The following is a 22,813-nucleotide window of genomic DNA, read 5'->3' as shown; positions in this document are numbered from 1 at the left end:
AATCGACCTCATCTGTGTGTGTGTGTCTGTGTGTGTGTGTGTGTGTGTGTGTGCGCTGAGAAGAATCGACCTCATCTGTGTGTGTGTGTTTGTGTGCGCTGAGAAGAATCGACCTCATCTGTGTGTGTGTGTGTGTGTGTGTGTGTATGCTGAGAAGAATCGACCTCATCTGTGTGTGTGTGTGTGTATGCTGAGAAAAATCGACCTCATCTGTGTGTGTGTGTGTGTATGTATGCTGAGAAGAATCGACCTCATCTGTGTGTGTGTGTGTGTATGTATGCTGAGAAGAATCGACCTCATCTGTGTGTGTGTGTGTGTATGTATGCTGAGAAGAATCGACCTCATCTGTGTGTGTGTGTATGTATGCTGAGAAGAATCGACCTCATCTGTGTGTGTGTGTGTGTATGCTGAGAAGAATCGACCTCATCTGTGTGTGTGTGTGTATGCTGAGAAGAATCGACCTCATCTGTGTGTGTGCGTGTATGCTGAGAAGAATCGACCTCATCTGTGTGTGTGTGTGTATGCTGAGAAGAATCGACCTCATCTGTGTGTGTGCGTGTATGCTGAGAAGAATCGACCTCATCTGTGTGTGTGCGTGTATGCTTAGAAGAATCGACCTCATCTGTGTGTGTGTGTGTGTATGCTGAGAAGAATCGACCTCATCTGTGTGTGTGTGTGTGTATGCTGAGAAGAATCGACCTCATCTGTGTGTGTGTGTATGCTGAGAAGAATCGACCTCATCTGTGTGTGTGTGTATGCTGAGAAGAATCGACCTCATCTGTGTGTGTATGTATGCTGAGAAGAATCGACCTCATCTGTGTGTGTGTGTGTATGTATGCTGAGAAGAATCGACCGTGTGTGTGTGTGTGTGCGTGTGTATGTATGTATGCTGAGAAGAATCGACCTCATCTGTGTGTGTGTGTGTGTATGTATGTATGCTGAGAAGAATCGACCTCATCTGTGTGTGTGTGTATGTATGCTGAGAAGAATCGACCTCATCTGTGTGTGTGTGTATGTATGCTGAGAAGAATCGACCTCATCTGTGTGTGTGTGTGTGTATGTATGTATGCTGAGAAGAATCGACCTCATCTGTGTGTGTGTGTGTGTGTGTGTGTGTGTGTATGTATGCTGAGAAGAATCGACCTCATCTGTGTGTGTGTGTGTATGTATGTATGCTGAGAAGAATCGACCTCATCTGTGTGTGTGTATGTATGTATGTATGCTGAGAAGAATCAACCTCACCTGCATGTGTGTGTATACTGAGAAAAATCCACCTCACGTGTGTGTGTGTGTGTGTGTGTGTGTGTGTGTGTGTGTGTGTGTGTGTGTGTGTGTGTGTGTGTGTGTGTGTGTGTGCGTATACTGAGGAGAGTCTACCTCACTTGTGTTTGTGTGTTCTAAGGAGAATCAACCTCACGTGTGTGTGTGTGTGTGTGTGTGTGTGTGTGTGTGTGTTTGTATACTGAGGAAAAATTGACCTCACCTGTGTGTGTGTGTATTGAGGAGAATCTACATTACCTGTGTGTGTGTGTGTGTATACTGAGGAGATTTTCCTAACTAGTAGTTATTAGGAAATTATTGTACCAGTGTTTCTGATGGTGCAATGCGTCACACAGCTGTGTAATATGGTACATCGCACACACAGCTGTACTACATCAATCCTGACCCACACATCACACACACACCGCACATGACACACACAGCTCTGCTACATCCTGAATCTCACACACTTACTCACAGCTCTGCTGCATGGTGCATCTATTATAAACCCCACACCTCACACACAACTCTACTACATCCATCCTGATCCCCACAGCACACAACAAACACAGTGTTGCAGCCGTTCTGAGGTTCCCACCTTGCTTTCAGGCCAAACTAGGGTTTAGCAGCATTCCTACCTCTCCTGGAGCTGAGAGGTGTGGTGGTTGCAAGATTAATGTCAGTCAGCACCTGGTGTTAAGTTGCTCTGCTGCTATTTAAGCAGTGCTAACTGTTACTCCTGTGCTGGTCAATGATTCACTGCAGTTCTATGTTGGACAGCGACGGAGCAACACAGTGTGGTGGAAGCTCTGCTGGATAAGCTAAGTTCTTTGCTGTTTTGTTTGGTTTTGTTCTCCTTTTGTTTTGCGCTAGGGCTCCCAGTTAGGGACTGGTCAGTGGCCCAGGTTTGAGTGCAGGCTCGCACTTTTCAGCGCGGTCAGTCTGCCGAGTAGGCAGGGTCCCCTCCCGGGTTAGGGGACGATAGGGAGAGCATTCCCCTTTAGTTTTTGTTTCCTTTTGCACAGTTGTGCATTTTGATTTATGTTATTGAGGTTGCACGTTCCAAGGACGCAAAACACAGCTTTGCTACATCCTGATTCACACACACAGAGCTCTGCTACATGGTACATCCCTTATGATCCCCACTCATCACACACAACTCTACTACATCCATCTTGTTTCCCACGCATCACATACCGAGCTCTGCTACATATTGATTCACACATATACAGCTTTGCTTCATGGTACATCAATTATGATCACCACATATCACGCACACAGTTCTACTACAGCCATCTTGGGTCCCACACAAGACAAACACAGCATACAGTACTACCAAACTCCAGAATGGCTCTTCCCACAGTAGTGACATCACCACAGGTCCTTTAGCTCACCAGATCTATGTGGTGGCGGTAGATGGTTGTCTTTTGTCAGGACCGCTTGTTGTGTGTGAGCTAATAATGGCTTAGTTGTATTCTCATCTTGTTTGTTTTGTCCTCCCCTTCCAAGAGCCATAACTTTGTTGTTCTTATGTCGGTCAGGCTCTGTGTTTCATATATGTTGTACAGCCTTTGATGTCACCAGGGATAGAACATAAGAAGCACTTACATACTCAGACAAGTAGTCATTAGTCGTCCACAGTACTCCGTGATGACTGCTATTTGCGAAGCAGCCCAAAGTTGTTTTTTTTTTGTTATGAATGGGCTAATTGAGCAGATCTGTCCTAATAATTTCACATTAATTTATTGTGTTCTTCCGAATATAATTCTACAACCTTTATTTTACATAGGATGGGGATGTACATCGCCATTTGTACATTCTAGATGTTTTGACAGGCATTGGAGAAGTAGAGAAAAGGTTGAGGTATGTAAAATCTGCTAGTGTGTTATAACTTTAAGACCTCTTTCATATGGTTGACAGCGATATCGCGCAAGAAAATTCTCTGTGCAATATCGCTGTTTTCTCGCACGGCTTTGTAGCGCCCTTTTGCTGGGATTTTTTGGGGGAAGGGGCTTGAAATATAAGTCCTACCCTGAAAAAAAAAACCATGGCTGCATTTAAAAAAAAAAAAAATAGTAATACATTACCTAACACGCTCTGTCCGCTCCTTCACAATTTTCCTCCCGAAGGTCCGGCACACTTGTTTGCAGTCTTTATGCGCTGCTTCCTGTTTAGAGGGTTCATAAATCCTGACTTCAGGAAGCGCTGGCTCTGATATGGTTCGCGAGTGCCGCGGCTCAGCCAGTCAGAGCCAGCACTTCCTGGAGTCGTTATTTATGAACCGACCAACCAGGAAGCAGCTGATGAAGACTGCAAATAAGTGTGCTGGAGCTTCGGAAGGAGAAGTGCGGCAGACCTGACAGGACCAGTTAGGTAATGTACCGGTTTTTTTTTGTTTGTTTGTTTTTTAATGCAGCCAGGACTTATTTTAGGGAAAACAGTAGACTTCCTACTGTTAAAGTTGCATTGCACCGCACGAAAAACACTATTTCCCGGTCGTCATCTTCTCAGTGTCTTTCTGTCCCTCCGGTGGCCAGATGCAAGCTCTGGGGGATAGTACTCACCAAGGGCACAAGCGCCGAAGATCCCCTGGTGGGAGGAGGCTGGGTCTGCACACGGCTTCGGTCCTTGCATCCCCGGCCTTCGCCGCCATGGAGCTGTCAGTTGCCGCACATCGCAGGTCTCCATGGGCGGGTCAGCTTTTCCTGGACGCAGATCACCGCTGCTGCAGAGAACTCCGGCCTCAGGTTGTTCTTCCTGGCAGCAGGGAAACGGCGACGTCCTTCTCAGCCTTATGGGATGCATAGTGATGACGTCATCTGGCGTGGTGATGTCACGCGCACGATGTATGGGGCGTACCTACCGGCACAAACCCAGAAAATGTCGCCAAATTTAAATACCACCTTCCCTGAAAGGGTCTGCTCCTGCTGAAAATTATCCTGCAGACCCAAGGAAGTACTCCAGCATGTCAGCATGCAACAGCTCAGCATGGGCAGCAGAGGCAGACACCCTACAAACCATGAGTGTCTAAATGCCAAAAAAGGAATATGCAATGTCACTGTGGTTAATTTGAATGCATATTGTTCTCTTTTTTTTTTTCCCCCTTTCCCCTATTCTCTACATGGGTCTCTTCAGACGGATTGCAGATAAAGCACTTTCTAGCCCATTCTTAGGGTCCATTTTGCTCTTCGGACCTTCCTTATCAGTCTGAAGAGACTGCATGGATCTCTTCAGACTAATAAGGAAGGTGCGAAGAGTAAAATGCACCCTTAAAACGGACTAGAAAGTGCATTATCTGCAAAAAGAAATTGGACGACAATTATTAAAAATCCCTATGCGAAAAATGTACAGGGAAAATACTGGCAGAAGAGAGGGCGGCTTTCAAGGCAGATATTAGGGGTATGATAAGGGAAGCCTCTATGGCATCCCTTCCCTATCTGCAGCCTGGTCCGTTAAGACCCTCCAAAAGGTCAAGGCCAGGAGAGTCACTGAGTTATATCTCAGGATTCCCTGGAACACCTGTCAGAAGGGGAATTGGAGAACTCGCTGCCACAAGCCATGGGTGAGAAAAATTATTACTTCGCTTCTGATGATATGCAACATCTCCTCAAAGCAGTGAGAGAGACTATGCAAGTTGAAGAAGACCGTACACCCAGAATCGTCCAGGATTAAATGTTTGGGGGGCTCCGATAAACCAGACCCTGCAGCAAGTCATCTCTGATGAATGGCAGGAGCCAGAAAAGAGACTCTGTCTCAAAAGAAATTAAAAACAGGTTGGCATTTGCACCAGAAGATGTCCACATATATAGAGAAACCCCGAAGGTCGACATGCAGATAGCCAAAGTGGCTATAAAAAACCCTGATACCCTTTGAGGATGCATTGTAACTTTCAGATACCATGGATAAGAAGGTCGATGGACTGATGATGAAGCGACTTCCTTCACCATTGAAGCTACCATTGCGGCAACGTCCGTAGCTAGGTCTATGGTTCTGTGGCTGAACCGAATGAAGACCTCAATAAAAGAATGAGCTCCTAGAGAGGAAATAGATAGCTGCCTTCCCCTCCTAAAAAATGGCTACAGGTCTCCTAGCTGATGCGTCAGCGGAATCGGTCAGATATGGTGCAAAAACCACAGTCCTAAGTAACACTGGAAGACGAGCGCTGTGGCTGAAATCGTGGTCAGCAGACGTGACATCGAAGAACAAGCTCTGCGCAATCCTCTTCCAGGGGGAAGACATGATCAGACCTGTCCTCGACAAGATCCTACAGAAAGCAGGGGACAAGTATAAAATCCTTCTGCATAGAAGGTCATATAAAAAAAAAACACCCTTCTCAAGAAAGACATGGCAGCCACCTCTAGAGGCCATAGGAAAATGGGAAAACAGGGAGGTGCTCGTACCCCAAAGGAGGTCGAGGTAAGGAACTTCAGCAAATTTCTGGTCCAACGGTGGGGGGTAGACTGTCATGATATCTGGGCCAGTGGCGGCGGGTAACATCCAACCCCTGGGTACTACAAATAATCGAAACCGGATATTAACTCCCTATCCCCAGAGATTCTTCCTAAGCTCCCTGGGGTCCTCGCAAGATTAGAAAAATCTGATGAAGGGCATTCAGGAACTAAAAGATCAAGGAGGCATTATGCAGGTTCACGAACAGGAAAGGGGTGAGGGGTTCTATTTCCCCCCCCCCCACCCACCCCCCCTACTTAATCAAAAAAACCTAATGGCTCTATAACAACTATCTTTAATCTCAAGGCCCTAAACAAATTCATATCCTACAGTAAATTTATCGGAGGCACTTTGCGCAGCAGAACCCCACCTCAGCGGACAGCATGTCAAAATCCTGACAGATAATATGACAGCCTTGTCGTTTGTTCGTCACCAGGGGGAACAGGACACCCGCACCTTCAACAGTTGGCAGCAAGGATACTACGCTGGGCAGAATCCACGGTGCTATTGCTTTCAGCAATCCATCTGAAGGGAGCTACAAATACCATCACAGATGTCCTCAGCAGGCAAAGAGTCCTTCCAGGAGAATGGCGTCTGAAACAGACCTTTGATCTGCTAACACATCAGTGGGGGCAACCACAGATCGACCTATTTGCCACAAGGACAAATACAAAAGGCTGGGACTTCTATTCCCTCAATCCGAGGGACAATTCATTCGGGGTAGACACCCTATCTCAGAACTAGGACGTAGATCTGGCTTATGCACTTTTCCCCCATCCCACTGATTCCTCATATCCTCAAAAAGGTTCAGGTCAGCCGAGCAGCAGTAATCCTAGCTGCTCCTATGTGGGACAAGAGATCTTGGTATCCCCTACTGAAGACCCTAGCAATCCAGGGCCCACTTCAGCTACCAGTCGAGCAGGATCTCCTATTCCTGGGTCCACTAACTTACTCGGGAGTCGAGAAACTGAAATTAGCAGCCTGGATGCTGAAGGCATAATACTTGGGAGGAAAGGGCTCACACAAAAAGCTATTACTACTTTGGGCAAAAGCCGCAAACCTGTAACCATAGCGATTTACAACAAGGTGTGGAGGAAATTCTCGGAATACTGTAAACTAGATCCAAGTGAGCCCCCAAACATAGATATACCCATAATTCTGGAATTTTTGCAGGCAGGCCTAGAAAAGGGTTTAAGCCTAAGGACCCTTAAAGTACAGGTGGCAGCATTTTGGATTTTCCATTAGCTGAGCATCGCTGGGTCCACAGGTTCCTTAAAGGGGCTGACAGACTCTGGCCCTTTATCAGGGAAACCTTTCTTACATGAGACCTAAACCTAGTCCTCAACAGTTTTTGTAAGCCACCCTTTGAACCTCTCTCCCAACTCCCCATAAAGTTGCTCACGCTTAAAGTCAGTCTCCTGGTCACCATAACCTTGGCACGGAGAGTGGGGGAATTACAGGTGTTAGGTTGTGTGGAGCCGCATATGACGATAGAATTATCTTTAACTTAGATCCTGCCTTTCTTCCGAATGTAGTTCCTAAATTTAAAAGAGAGTAGGCAATTACCCTACCCTCTTTCTGCCAGGATTCCTGTAATGACAAAACGAATTCCATAGCTTAGGCGTTAGGAGGGCTGTTCTAGCTGGGGGTTTGGGCAGAAAAATTGCAAATGAAGTTCATTGTTGAAAAATGTAAGGTTATGCACATGGGCAGCAGAAACAGATGTCACCAATATAAAGTATAGGAAAAAGTAAGGTGGAAAAAGACCTGGGAGTGTACTAGTGGATTGTAGACTAAACTGGAGTAACCAATGCCAGTCAGCTGCTGCAAAAGCTAATAAAGTCTTGGGGTGCATTAAAAGAGGTATAGGGGCGAGGGACGAGAACATTATCCTCCCACTATATAAGGCACTTGTCAGGCCTCACATGGAATACTGTGTACAGTTCTGGTCACCGGTGCTCAGGAAAGATGTTACAGTGCTGGAGGGGGTTCAAAGAAGGGCAGCTAAACTAATACATGGAATGAAGGGACTGGAATATCCGGAGAGGCTATCCAAATTGGGATTATTTACTCTAGAAAAAAGACGTCTAAGGGGCGATCAAATAACTCTGTATAAATACATGAGGGGACAATACAAGGATCTCTCCCATGATCTGTTTATACCCAGGACTGCGGTAATGGGAGGGCATCCGCTACGTCTAGAGGAAAGCAGGTTTCATCACCAACACAGAAAGGGGTTCTTTACTGTAAGAGCAGTTAGACTGTGGAACTCCCTGCCTGAGGATGTGGTGATGGCAAAATCCATAAAGGAGTTTAAAAGGGGACTTGATGTCTTTCTGGAGTGGAAGGATATTACAGGATATAAATCTTAGGTTAATTGTTAATCCGGGTATACAGGCAGGTAGGAACTATTAGGGGTTGTTCCAGGGATTAGTCAGATTTCCATTAGGGAGTCGGGAAGGAATTTTCTCCCAAAAGGGCTAATTGGTTTCTGCTCTTACGGTTTTTTTTTGCCTTTCTCTGGATCAACAACACAAGAGGATAAAACAGGTTGGACTAGATGGACATTGTCTTCATTCGGCCTTACAAACTATGTTACTATGTTACTCTCTAGAGGCTACCGAATACTTCTGGAAACCTAAAAGCCTCTTTGTCCAATTTCAGGGGCCAAGCAGAGGAAAGATAGCGTCTAAAAGTACCATTGCAAGATGGATTAGGATGGCCATCCAGGAGGCGTGCAAAACAAGGGGTCTCAATCCTCTGGGAAATATCAGAGCCCACTCAACAAGATCCCTCTCCTCCTCGTAAGCAGAGAAAACACAGGCCTCCACTAAACAAATCTGTAAAGCGGCTACCTGGTCTAGTCTGCACTCATTTATTAAGCACTATAGGGTTAATGTGCAGTTTGACAAAGATTTGGGATATGGACGGAAAGTCCTCCAGGCAGTAGTCCCACCATAAGTTACTTATAATTTGGTATTACTCCATATGTAAATGGGGCCATCGGGATGACAACCGGGCAAAGAATGGATTACTTACCGGTTGTCGTTTTTCCGGGAGTCGTCATGACGGCCCATAGTTCCCTCCCCTATAGAATATTCGTTCTTTTATCAATGTAAAATGTGACAAAATAAAGGATAATTTTGGTTCAGTATACACTGTCCACCGTAATAATTTGAAAGTCACTGAGGAGATGGTGGAGGGGAGGTGCTTTAAGGGCTTTTCCTGTCCCTACCAAGGTCAGAGGGCAACCTCCATATGTAAATGGGGTTATCGTGATGACTCCTGGAAAAAGGAGTAGCGGTAAGTAATCTATTCTTTTCATGCAATGCGATGCAGCACAAAGGAAGGCTCCATAGGGAAACATGGGCTACAAAACACCGCAAATCGCGTTTTTTTATCACACTGCAGCAGTCCACAAAACATTGCTTATGTGAAGGAACCCATTAAAAAAGCATGGGCTTCGCATACATGCGATTTGTAGTAATGTTACATCGTGAGAAAATCTCACTATTTTGTCGCCTGTGTGAGAACGACTAAAGCTGCCTTTCAAGGGCGATGATCCGCTTGCGATAAATCGCTGTGGATCACGCCAGAAAAAGCTTTCTATAAGCTAACTATAGAAAGCGCAGCCTAACATCCATGAGCGGTGTATCATTGTGATTCTCCGCACACAGGATTGCTGCGACTTGCTCCAATTTTATGTCAGTGCTCTCCCCTGCGGCGGAATATCGCTCACGATATTCCGTCCTGGCTGTGACAGGCAGCCCTAGACTTTGAAGGCTAAATACTGGCTGTGTTTACAATGCACTTCTATTTAGCTAATCTTCTATGTTTTTTCTTTTCCTTTCTGTACATTTTGCAGTGAGTTATGGAAAAGGAATGTTATTCCTTGGCATACAGTTGCTTATGTACATGCAGTGTATTTAGCATATATTCTGAATTTACACTGCAAACAGTGGGAACAGAGATTAATTTATTAGAGGAGAACATATTCTTCAATCATTTCCATCACTGAAATGTTAAAATGCATATTTTCATTAAACCCCATGATATCATCACTTGAAATGAACTTTTTGATGCCCTTGAAGGGGTTTTCAGATAAAAAAAAAAAAAAATACAGGAAGCACAAAATTGTGTAAAATGGGTAAAAAAAGATCTATTGGCCTTTCTATAGCCTCCTCTGTCCAGCACCCTGAAACCAATTCCGTCCAGTCTGGAAGGGACTGTAGCGATCCCTTGCAGTCACACACAATAGGAAAAAAGCCTCATGGATTTTAGGACATGCTCCAAATTTTGTATTGCTGTTGTGAAATCTGCAGCCAAATACGGATTGATTTTGCAGTAAAATAGCAGGAAAATCCATAGTGAAAAAATGTGACTGTTTTGAACTGGGTTTTATGCAGATCTTGTATTTGAATCTATTATATGCAATTTTCTAATTTTTATTCAATGAACAGTCTTTAACCCCTTCCACGTTTGCTCCATAAAGCATTCCAAAGTCATTGCTTAAAAAAAAAAGAAACCGTACTACCACGTCCGTAAAAGTGAAGTTTATCAAAATATCACTATTAATCCAGCATGTTGAACGCCAACAGGAAAAAATATGCAGTGCCAGGATAGTAAATTTTTACTGCCATCTCCAAGAAAAAAAAATGAACAAAAATTAATCAAAAAGTCATACAGTACCTTGTGGGAGAGATTTACCAGTGAGAGATTTACATTCCGCACGTAAAATTTGGACGCCAATTCTTTTGCGCATAGAATTGAATAATCGAGTTGGGACCCATTAGCTTTTCCTATTTATGACATAATCAATGCTCGTACAAAATTTCCTGTTTCTATGACACCGGAAAGTGAGAAAATTACATTCCACACGTAAAATTTGGACGCTAATTCTTTTGCGCATAGAATTGAATAATCGAGTTGGGACGCATTAGCTTTTCCTATTTATGGCATAATCAATGATCGTGCCAAATTTCACGGTTCTATGACACCGGAAAGTGAGAAAAATACATTCTGTACGTAAAATTTGGACGCTAATTCTTTTGCGCAAAGAATTGAATAATCGAGTTGGGACCCATTAACTTTTCCTACTTATGACATATTCAATGCCCATGCGAAATTTTAAGTTTCGATGTGAGAAAATTACATTCCGTACGTAAAATTTGGACGCTAATTCTTTTGCGCATAGAATTGAATAATGGAGTTGGGACCCATTAGCTTTTCCTATTTATGACATAATCAATGCTCGTGTCAAATTTCACGTTTCTATGACACCGGAAAGTGAGAGAATTAGATTACGTACGTAAAATTTCGACGCTAATTCTTTTGCGCTATAATTGAATAATCGAGTTGGGACCCAATTTCTTTTCCTACTTTGGAGATAATCTATGCTTGTGCCAAAATTTATGTTTCTACGATATTGGGAAGTTGGAGAACTTTTGGCGAGTCAGTGAGTCAGTCAGTCAGTGAGTCAGTCAGTCAGTGAGTCAGTCAGTCAGTGAGTCAGTCAGTCAGTGAGTCAGTCAGTCAGTGAGTCAGTCAGTCAGTGAGTCAGTCAGTCAGTGAGTCAGTGAGTCAGTCAGTCAGTGAGTCAGTCAGTGAGGGCTTTCAGCTTTATATATACAGGCTAGCTGATATACCCGGCTTCGCCCGAGTTAATTTGGTACTGGTGTTTATCTGGTGTTCACGCGGAAAATCTTACGAAGTCGTGGTTACTTTAGAGATACTGAAGAAAAACATATGTTCACCATTTTGCATAGTTCTCTGCGTTACCCAGGAAACACCACGTGGAGGTAACCATGCGACGTTTCCTTTATATAAAATGACATCAGGAAGTGAGAGAATTAGATTACGTACATAAAATTTGGACACTAATTCTTTTGCGCTTAGAATTGAATAATCAAGTTGGGACCCATTAACTTTTCATATTTATGACACAATCAATGCTTGTGTCAAATTTCATGTTTTTATGACATTGGGAAGTGAGAGATTTAGATTATCTACGTAAAATTTGGATGCTAATTCTTTTGCGCATAGAATTGAATAATGGTGTTGGGACCCATTAGCTTTTCCTATTTATGACATAATCAATGCTCGTGCCAAATTTCCCATTTCTATGACACCGGAAAGTGAAAAAATTACATTCCGCACGTAAAATTTTTACGCCAATTCTTTTGCGCATAGAATGGAATAATCGAGTTGGGACCTATGAACTTTTCCTATTTATAACATAATCAATGCTCGTGCCAAATTTCCCGTTTCTATGACACCGGAAAGTGAGAAAATTAGATTCCGAACGTAAAATTTTTACGCCAATTCTTTTGCGCATAGAATTGAATAATCGAGTTGGGACCCATTAGCTTTTCCTATTTATGTCATAATCAATGCTCGTGCCAAATTTTAAGTTTCTAAGGCATTGGGAAGTGACAGATTTAGATTATGTACGTAAAATTTCGACGCCAATTTTTTTGCGCTAGAATTAAATCGAGTTGGGACCCAATTACTTTTCCTATTTTGGAGATAGTCTATGCTCGTGCCAAAATTCATGTTTCAGTCAGCAAGTCAAGTCAAGTCAATCAGTGCTTTCAGCTTTATATATATATAGATGACTTTCAACCAGCATAAAAATCATCGTAGGAGCACTGACTTCTCGCTGCGTGTAAACGCGCATAGCTTCTATTAGAGCATGAAGTGCTGAGCAAGTAGTCTGCAGTAGCCAACGATGATCTGTCTGTCTAAATGCTCTGCACGAGTGCCAACAACCACTTGTGTAGTCATTTATCCAACAGTCGTCCCGTGTAAATGAAGCATTAGAGTTCTTGCTGGCTCAGTGAATCTTTACAAATTCTCTAGAAACTTAGATTGCTGGAATCCTGCTATCCCAAAGAAGGCGATCACGTTATTTATTCTGCATGCCGGATCTCCGTAAAAATGAAATTAAAAAATGGTGGGATTTTTTTTCCCCAGTCCTTCTCAGAAAGCAAATTAAATCATATAATACTTTATATGTACGCTAAAATGAAAAATACAACTTAACCTGCAAAAAACAAGCCCCCTTAAAAAATGAAACTAAATATCTCTGGTACTGAAACACCCATATTTCTCTGCATAACATGCGGTGAATAGAGGCAATGAAAGTCGATCGACTGTCATTCTTCCATTCACACCTGCATTTGGACTGCGAGTGGACACTGCATGTAAAATACAGGAGAAATAAATCACAGCACACTCTAGTTCCTTGCGTCTCCCTTCAAATGAACAGCCTTTAATATGCAGCCACACTCTCTCTACACAGAACGGGGGATTTGGAAAATAAGTCACACTGTGCATGTTTGTGACGTCATAACCCCAGGCATGCGCAGTGCTTACCGCAGCCCGTACACGGTCTTTGCCGGCTATTCTGTACACTTCATATACTGCTTGTTAGAGCTCTGTCCTCGGCTGCTGACTGCAGGGAGTTGGGGGTCATATTTGCTGCCTTACTATCTATGTACTACATACATAAATCTCCTTTGAATTTTCCATTTCTCTTAGACCTTTCTTGTGTTTATCTCTCCAGGGTGTTGCAGTTTCCTTGCCCGGTGGCAGATTGTATGCAGCTCTTTGACACATTGGAGTCCTATGAACATCACTACAACGCGCTGCATAGAAATGTTTGTTCCACCTGCAAAAGATCTTTTCCGTCTGTCAGGCTTTTGGACATCCACATTCGTGAGTGGCATGACTCTCTCTTCACGATTATGGCAGAAAATACCAATATGGTATGTGATTACGTAATTCTGAGCTTGTTAAAGCACCTATTTCAGAGCTGTATCTGTTTACACACTGCCTTTTTACAGGGGCATAATGAACTGTATGCCTCTCGTGAATTAACAGCAAGTACGCAATGACATGCACACTTACTGCATGTTGACAATCCCCGTACTATATCTTGGCGTGTTTTTTACACATAATACGCACCAAGATGGTGATGCCATGATTTTTTTTTTTTGGGGGGGGAGCATTTTTCGTGCTGTGTATGGGAGGCTGATACTGCACGTTAGGTGTACAAAAACTGCACATAATACACCGTGACCACACGCTTGTGTGAGAGAGGCCTTTATAGTAGTAGAGTGGATATATATGGGAATGTGTATGTGTGCTTCATCATAAGCTTCCTGAATTCCAGCTGTATTATAATATTCTGTGCTTCATACACCCAGGTCATTAGCAATGCTTTTGTAGTCTTTCCAGCTTCCTTTGTCTCTGTTGCTTGTCAACTGAGTTCTGAAAGATCTGTCAGCAGTCAGGCTTTACTCAATGAATAGAGCACACTTTCAATCTCATCTCCTTTAGGACACTTTCACATAGACTACAAAATTGCCCGATTTTTTTTTCAGCAATGTGACAGTGCTACAAAACGCATTCTTTCCAATGGGTTCCATCACATTAGCGATGTATTCACTCAAGCTATGTTGCGAGAAAAAAAAACGCGGCATGCTCTAGCTTTCTGTGATGTGTGATTAATTTTTTTAAATCGCCAATGTTTCCCTTAAAGCTTCCTTGTTTATTGCATCGCTTGAATTTGTGATTTTTGTGTGATGCAATTTTAACATTACAAACTCCTATTGACTTTTGCGATAAACAATCGTCCTATTTAATCGCACGCGGCAGTGATGTGATATTATTTTTTTTTAAAGCATCGCTGACGCTACAAAATCGCGGGAGCAAAGCTGCGATATCACCACGATTTTGTAGCGGCAATATCGCAAACGTCTGTGTGAAAGAGGCCTTAAGACCAAAGGCACGTGGACACGATATCAGGCTGTTTGCTATTCGTGTATTGCAAATTAGATTTTTTTTGAAGGTTACAAAAAACAACTCTGCTCTTTCAGGGATTTCTCCAGATCTGTAAAGGTGGCAGACTGCAGAACTGTGTTCCCAAAATCAGAGAGGTTACCTGTTCCCCATGTGAGTCTCCACGGGAAGTCACTGGATAATCTTGAATCATCCTATTGTCTGTTGTCTCCTGCAGCAGATGCTGGACTCTCTTGTCTCTGGACATTATGAAAGAGTTTTCCTTTCTCTGCCTCACAAAGATATTTCTACAGTTATGGGGAACTCTTCAGTGATGGTGGGGTACTCAGTGGGTTGTTGCACCTGGCTCGGAGGTTTGTGTTATAAGACCTTCTAAATTCCATCTGTTGATGGAAGCACCTGATAAAAGAAGTACAGTATTTACTAATCTGGACAACACCTAGTTCTACCACTGATTGGAGTAGGATAGCTTGGCAGAGAAATGAGCACTTTCAGAGAGGATCTCCAGCCAGTCCAGAGTACAATCACCCTGCTTTATTGGATTGGATTCTGCCTTTGCGCTAACACTACAAGAATCAAAATTTATAGCAGATGGCTCTGTGTGCGCTTATTACTCAGAACCAGGACCTGTATGGCCTAAGCTTACACCTGAAAGTCTCTCAGCTTAAACTAGAACTGATAGCCTTCTGGGTTTTTAGTCTTTGTGCTTTGCTATGGTTAATAAGACCTTGTTCTTTATCTATGGTGTATAGCCTTCTGTATTTTGACTTGAGTCAATCTGTTTTTGCCTAATAGCCTTTTGTGTTTTGGGAAAATGGCCTTTTGCACTCCTCCATCACAGTGATTGAGAGCATTTTTTAACACCCCAACGCTGTGAAATGCGTTCAAAAAACGCTGCTTGAAATTGTAATTAAAAAATCAATATATTTTTTTTAATAATTCCTATATTCCATCCCTGTCCATTCACTTAATTGTTTGTCACACTCTCGAGGTCTCATCTGTGCCACATCCGTGCAGTGCAGATGCCTTTCTGGTTCTTATCAAGCACCATCTTGAGAGTGAGATTTTTTACTTTCAAATAAATCCCATGGTGTAATAGCACAGCATTAGCTAAAGGCCGTACCATTTCTGCTAGCTGGGGAGACAATTTATCATTACCTTCTATATTCAGCTAAATAAGCTACAGGCCACAAGTATACAATCAGGAGGATGAGCTGTGATCTCCTATTATAAAACTGTGTGATCATCCGTAACTGTGATGGGAGATTCCGTGTCCCTCTCTAGCCAGGTTCTGTGGTACGATTCATGAAACAGCATCACACAGACTGATAAATTGACTAGATTCATGTAGTATAGACCCAAGTAGATCTGGGTATTAGCGTATCTTGACGCCACAAGGAATTCCTGATGAAGTCAAGTTTGACAGGTAGGTGACGCCCTCTGTCCGTGATTGGGTGGAGAGTTTGCAGGGCTGCAGGTCCTGGCAGCCCAGTAGCAGACAGCAGAATGTCTTTGAAATTGAAGCTGCCACGGCGGCTATATCTGGCCATCTGCCTGTGCCGGGTACCTGCTGTCAGAGCGCTGGAGCTGAGCACCGGCCACTCAAAGAACAAAAGAAAGGTAGAAGGACCTTCAGCTCTTGAGCCAATCAGAAGCTAGGAGTGTGACAGGGGGTGTTACTCATCCAAGGCCTGTCAAACTCCTAACTTCCAGTGGCATCAAGATACACTAATACTGTAGAGCTGAACTAGGCAGAATTGAGATTACATAAACCTCTCAGGAAAAAGGCCAGTAATTTAAGAGTGAAAGAAATAACTAACCGAGGTAACACTATATATATTGGGTGGATAGCTACTGTGACGTTCTAGGGGGTTTAAACGCCAGGCAAACAACAAAAGACTGTTCGTGTTGGTTTATTCACACGAGAGGTTATAACATAAACAGCTGGTATCCCAGTAAAAGTGGAAGAAATCAAAAGTCCTTAAAGTTCAATGTAGTAAGTAGTATGAACATCTGAATGTCCTTTTTATCCATAGCAATAAGCAATATAACAGTGGTAGTTCTGTTTCAGGCAGCTTTTACCAGCTTGAAGTGGAGCCTCTTTGGTAGCAACCTCTTAGTAGACTTGTGAGTAGCTTCCTCTAGTCAGTAGTAGAACAAAGATCTGCTCAGCCTCCTGGGAAGACAAATGCCTGTTTTAGTCTTCCACAGTGCACATGTCTGAAGCTCACAGACACACACACACTACCTCCTGCTCTGCAGACTGACTCCTTTTACATCTAGCAGGTGCCTGAGCTCCACCTGGTTCCCTGGCTCTGGTGAAAACCTGTACTGGAGAGAGGATGCGAGGCCTACATCACCGAGTTGAGCAACCTCTGCGACACATACATTCTATCGCTGACTTCTCCTCTCACCTGCTACACTACATAATAAAAGAGGGGGAGAAATCACCGGAGTAGCCATTTAATGAATTGACGTTTCGGATTTATTCAAGCCACTTCATGACAAGCCTCTCTAGCACTTGGTAGAACACTCTTTTGAAAAGAATACCCTACATATAGTGAAGTATGAGGGTGATTGGGTGATGCTCTGCTTTGTTTCCTTTGGCACAGGAAACCTGCAGTGAAAGGAAAGCTGTAAGAGGTTGGTTTCCAAATATGGGATCGACAAGGCAAGTTTTAGGTTGATTCACAATTGGCTGAGTGATCGTGCTCAAAGAGTGGTCATAAATGGCTACACATCCAACTGGAACAATGTCTCAAATGGGGTAGCATAAGGCTCTTCCCAATGTTCAATATTTTTATAAATGATCTAGAGGAGGGAATCGAGGGAAAACTGATCAAGTTTGTTAATGGTATAAAGCTAGGAGGAATGGCTAACAATGGAGAAAAGAGAGGATTCAAAAGGATCTGGCCAAACTTGAACAGTGGGCAAAGTGCAAAGTCCTACATCTGAGCAAGAAATAGGAAAAGCAGATACAAATGGGAAAAATTAAGCTAAGCCGCAACAGCAGCACATGTGTTAAAGAAATCAGCATCCTAAGGCCTCATGTCCACGGGCAAAATGTGATTTAAAATCCGCAGCGGATCTCCCGCGCGCGGATCCGCACCCCATAGGGATGCATTGACCACCCGCGGGTAGATAAATACCCGCGGATCGTCAATAAAAGGCATTTTAAAAAAAATGGAGCATGAAAAAATCTGGACCATGCTCCATTTTCGTGCGGGTCTCCCGCGGGGTCGGCTCCCGCGGGCTTCTATTGAAGCCTATGGAAGCCGTCCGGATCCGCGGGAGACCTAAAATAGGAATTTAAAGCATTTACTCACCCGCAGCAGACCGCGAAGCTCTTCTCTTCCTCACGGCCGCATCTCCCTTGCTTCGGCTCGGCGGATGTGCCCGGCGCATGCGCGCGGCACGTCGACGACGTGCCGGCGATGTGCCGCCGGCGTAAGGAATTCATCCGCCGGCCGAAAAAGAAGATCCGGCCGTGAGGAAGAGCAAAGCTTCGCCGACCGCTACGGATAGGTAAATGCTTTTAAATTCTTATTTTCAGCGCTCATGTCCGCGGGGCAGGAGGGACCCGCTGCAGATTCTACATGTAGAATCCGTAGCGGGCCCGATTTTCCCCGTGGACATGAGGCCTAATAGATCACAGACTGAACATGAGTCAACCGTGAAATACAGTAGCAAAAAAAGCAAAAACTATTCTGGGATTTATTAAGAGAAGCATAGAGTCTAGATCACCTGAGGTAATTATCCCTCTCTACTTTTTTTTTGGTCAGATGTCATCTGGAATACTGTGTCCAGCTCTGGGCACCCCCCAAAAAATTTGCACTGAGCATGTGTCTGCACGTTGCTAGAGCGTCCAGATGCATTTGCCATGCTGAAGAAAGAAGATCCAGCTGGCACAGAGGAGACCCGCGTTGGATCTGGACAGTTAAGAAAATGTCTCTTTCTGTGCATGTCCGCGGGCATGGCTGGATTCCGCTGCGTCCCCGCACATACTAGCTCCCGTACACCTGCACGGGAGCTAGTATTGTTAGCTCTCAGCGGGGAGCCAGCAGGAGCAGCTCCATTGAAACAGCAGAAGACCGCACAGCGCAAGCGCGTCTAAATGGAAGGAGAAGACAGCGTTAGCACCATGGAGACGAGGACGCCAGCAACAGAGCAGGTAAGTGTATAACTTCTGTATGGCTCATATTTAATGCACGATGTATATTACAAAGTGCATTAATATGGCCATACAGAAGTGTATAACCCCACTTGCTCCCGCGAGACAACCCCTTTAAGTGTTATGTCCATAAGGCCGCATACAAACGGGTGACATGATAGTGATGCAATTTAATTGCAGTGATGTTGCATCGATGGTCCATGCGATATCGCTGCGTTTTCTCACGGCGATAACACGATTTTGTGGCGTTACAGTGTTGCACTACAAAGTTGTTTGACTTTATAGCACCACTTGCGAGGATTTTGGAGGTGGGGGTGGAGTTGGGGTAGCCTTGAAATATAAGCCCTATCCCGAAAATAAGCCCTAGCTGCAGGAAAAAAAAAAAGCGCTGTCTGACTCCACTGAATCTTTTTCCTGGTCCCTGGGACTGTTCTTCATCATTTCTTCTGGCTGGGGATTGAAAAATCCCCGCCTTCTGGAAACACTGCCTGTGAGTGCTGTGATGCTTAGCCAATCGGAGCTGGCGCTCGATGAAGCAATCACAGACATTCATCTTTGATGCATGCATATTCATATTTCGTGTCACACTGGTCATTCACATCATCCTAGTGGATCGCAGGAAACTGTCTATTGGGCCACACTGCTGTTACTGTCAATTGGCTATTGCATCAGGTGTATCTCAATAGGTGACTTTTCCTAGGGTTTAAATGTTCGGCTAGTCCTCTGCATCCCTTTAAGAAGGAAATATCGCAAAAGGCAAATTGGGGATGTGCCAGTTTTAAGGGTTGGTTTTGTATAATTTAAAGGCTATGTTTTGACATTTTATGATATTAGTCTGTGAAATTTTCTTTTTTCATATGGAAGAAATGGTGCATGAGTGGGTCGGAAACTTGCACCCAAATATGGTGGTGTCATAATAGAAAACACGTAAATACAATGGGCTGTCATTGGTAGGTGTATAAACATAGATGTGGCATGGGATCCAAACAGTTGGAGAGGGAACAGGGTGGAATTCTAAAGATAAGTATGCTAACAGTGTCTGTATTTTCAATATTTTGGGCTCACGTTTTTGACCAGCAGAAAACCCCCATCTCGCAGTGCTCTTTGGAGTCCAAGTATAGGGATGATTTGTGTTTTGCGCGCGCATAATGCACACTTCTAAAAGAACTAATTGGTTCCTATAGAAGCGTTCACATGTGCAGAATTTGAGCTGCCAAATGGAGCGCACCTAAAAAAGCTAGGACATAGGTGCGAGTTTTGCAAGAGTTTACATTGACTTCTATGGGAGCAGGAATTAATGGAAACTCCTGTGCAGGTAATAGCTTCCCCACTGCTTATAGAAGAACATTTAAAAGGTGCTTCTGGCCAGAATGATCCACTGTTAATCACTTTGTCCCCGAGGATGAGGGGACTCCCCAGAGGTTCCATTAATCTCCCTGGGGAGTCCCCTTATCACTAAACACTGTCACAGTGTTCAGTGATGGAGGGGACTACCCACGGGGATCAAAGAATTCTCTGACACAGCTGTGACAGAGGACCGTGATGCTATCCCATTGCTTTCATGGGGCCGACTGTGCTGCCACCCCATTGAAAGCAATGGGATTAAGGCGACCCCCGCAGGGATTTTCGGGGAAGGGCTTGAAATATAAGCCCTTCTCTGAAAATAAACTCTAGCTACTTGAAAAAAAAAAAAAGAAGAATACATCACCTAAAAATCCCCGTCCAGTAGAAAATGCTTTAGAACAGTTCAGGGGAGTTGGGGAGAAGACGCGCCAGTGCTGGACAGCGCCGGAGTGGTGATGTATATTTGTTTCTTTTAAGCAGCTAGGGCTTATTTTTAGGAAGGGCTTATATTTCAAGTCCTTCCCTGAAAATCCCTGCAGGAGTTGCCTTTACCCCATTGCTTTCAATTGGGCGGCGGTAGCGCCAGTCCCATTGAAAGCAATGGGATAGCATGGCGGTCCTCTGCCACAGCTGTGACAGGAGATTCTTTCATCTCAGCGGGTAGTCCCCTTGTCACTGAACCTTCATGGAGCAGTTGCGCATATGAAACTTTGGCCGTTTTGTGCTAATGCGTGGACCACATTTCTTTTGCACACATTGGCGCATGTAGCTGTAGTTTCAGAAAACTTTTGACATGTTATAGTAATAACAAAAGTTTTGATCATTGTTCTCTGCTGTGTCTTCAGCTTTCCGTTACTGTCCACAGAGGCAAGAGCCCATAAACTACAACTCAGGGAACCAGCTGAGCAGGGTCAAGCACAGCCAAAGGACACATTGCTCAGCTGAGCACTTCTGTCCCTTTGTTGCAGAGATTAGTGGTGGTCTCTGCACCCGGACCCCCACCGATCAAGACTTCTTGAGTGTCACTATGATATTTACTAAAACTGGCAGGCCAGCCTTACCCACAGAGGGATGTCCTGGTCTACTATTACCAAATGTTAAAATAGTATTAACTATATATTTTTATACTAATTAAAAACAGATAATGAAACTTGTTTACATTTTTCTAATCTTTTATTTTCCAATTTGTGGGGTTTCTTTTAAGTTCTGTTTTCTTTACATAACTCTGCTGGCTGCCATCTTGCATGAGCTGCAGTTAACCCTTAGCTTTTAGAACATTTAGAGAAATGATTTACAGTAGAACTCATGGGCCATAGACACAATGACTTCTGTAGGAGAATCATAGAATGGTAGAGTTGAAAGGGACCTCCAGGGTCATCTGGTAAAACCCCCTGCTTAGTGCAGGCTTCACTAAATCATCCCAGACAGATATTTGTCTAGCCTTTGTTTGAAGACTTCCATTGAAGAAGAACCCGCCACCTCCCGTCGTAACCCCTTCCACTCATTGATCACCCTCACTGTCAGAAAGTTTTTTTCTAATCTCTAAAGGCCCATTTACACCAGCAGATGATCGCTTAAAAATCGCTCAAATGACAGTTTGAGTGACAGCTTTGAGCGATCATTTTGCATAAACTATTAAAGGGGTTGTCCCGCGAAAGCAAGTGGGTCTATACACTTCTGTATGGCCATATTAATGCACTTTGTAATGTACATTGTGCATTAATTATGAGCCATACAGAAGTTACAAGAAATTTTTCACTTACCTGTTCCGTTGCTGGCGTCCTCGTTTCCATGGAGCCCGTCTAATTTTCGGCGTCTAATGGCCAAATTAGACACGCTTGCGCAGTCCGGGTCTTCTTCTTTTCTCAATGGGGCTCTGTGTAGCTCCGCCCCGTCACGTGCCGATTCCAGCCAATCAGGAGGCTGGAATCGGCAATGGACCGCACAGAAGCCCTGCGGTCCACCGAGGGAGAAGATCCCGGCGGCCATCTTCAGCAGGTAAGTAAGAAGTCACCGGAGCGCGGGGATTCAGGTAAGCGCTGTCCGGTGTTCTTGTTTAACCCCTGCATCGGGGTTGTCTCGCGCCGAACGGGGGGGCTGTTGAAAAAAAAAAAAACCCCGTTTCGGCGCGGGACAACCCCTTTAAGTAGCTACTTAAAGTACCAATTAAGTGTGCAAATGAAGACTTCACTAAATGTAGTTAATAGCCCTAGGGCTATTATCTGCGCTCAGATCCTTTGTTCTCTATGGGGAAACAATGCTATCACCACACCCCGTGGAGAACTGCTGATAAGAGTAAATGACGATTTTTAGGTTAGACTGAATTTAATGGTCAGCTTGCAGTGCCCGAAAAGTGCACGATGGGCGCACATATAGACACACCTTTTATCGCTAAGAAAAAAATCGCTAATCGGCTGGTGTAAATGGCCTTAATCTGTGTTTCCTCCCTTACAGTTTAATCCCATTGCTTCTGGTCTTTCTTTGTGCAAATGAGAATAGAGCTGATCCCTCTGCACTGTGACAGCCCCCCAAATATTTGTAGACAGCTATTAAGTCTCCTCTCGGCCTTCTTTTTTGCAAGCTAAACATTCTCAGATCCTTTAACTGTTCCTCATATGACATGATTTGCAGACCGCTCACCATCTTGGTAACTTTTTTCTGAACTTGCTCCAGTTTGTCTATGTCTATTTTAAAGTGGGGTGCCCAGAACTGGACACAATATTTCAGATGAGGTCTGACTAAGGAACAGTAGAGGGGAATAATTACCTCACGTGATCTAGACTCTAT

The 22,813-nt window shown here is 44.0% G+C and overlaps 1 protein-coding gene across 1 annotated transcript in view; it reads left to right on the top strand.

The window, feature by feature from the left end:
- The first annotated feature begins 8,402 nt into the window (after positions 1–8,402).
- ZNF511 (zinc finger protein 511) overlaps positions 8,403–22,813 on the top strand; it is a 54,397-nt gene continuing 39,986 nt past the window's right edge. Inside the window, exons 1-2 of the mRNA XM_066600338.1 lie at positions 8,403–8,513; positions 13,274–13,475. Of these exons, the coding sequence (XP_066456435.1) occupies positions 8,428–8,513; positions 13,274–13,475 (288 nt within the window). The 5' untranslated portion in view covers positions 8,403–8,427. The remainder of the gene's footprint in view (positions 8,514–13,273; positions 13,476–22,813) is intronic.

The sequence above is a fragment of the Eleutherodactylus coqui genome, chromosome 4 (genome assembly GCF_035609145.1).
Source record: "Eleutherodactylus coqui strain aEleCoq1 chromosome 4, aEleCoq1.hap1, whole genome shotgun sequence".
In the NCBI taxonomy this organism is placed as follows: domain Eukaryota; kingdom Metazoa; phylum Chordata; class Amphibia; order Anura; family Eleutherodactylidae; genus Eleutherodactylus; species Eleutherodactylus coqui.
This window is presented reverse-complemented; position numbering and strand designations above follow the sequence as displayed.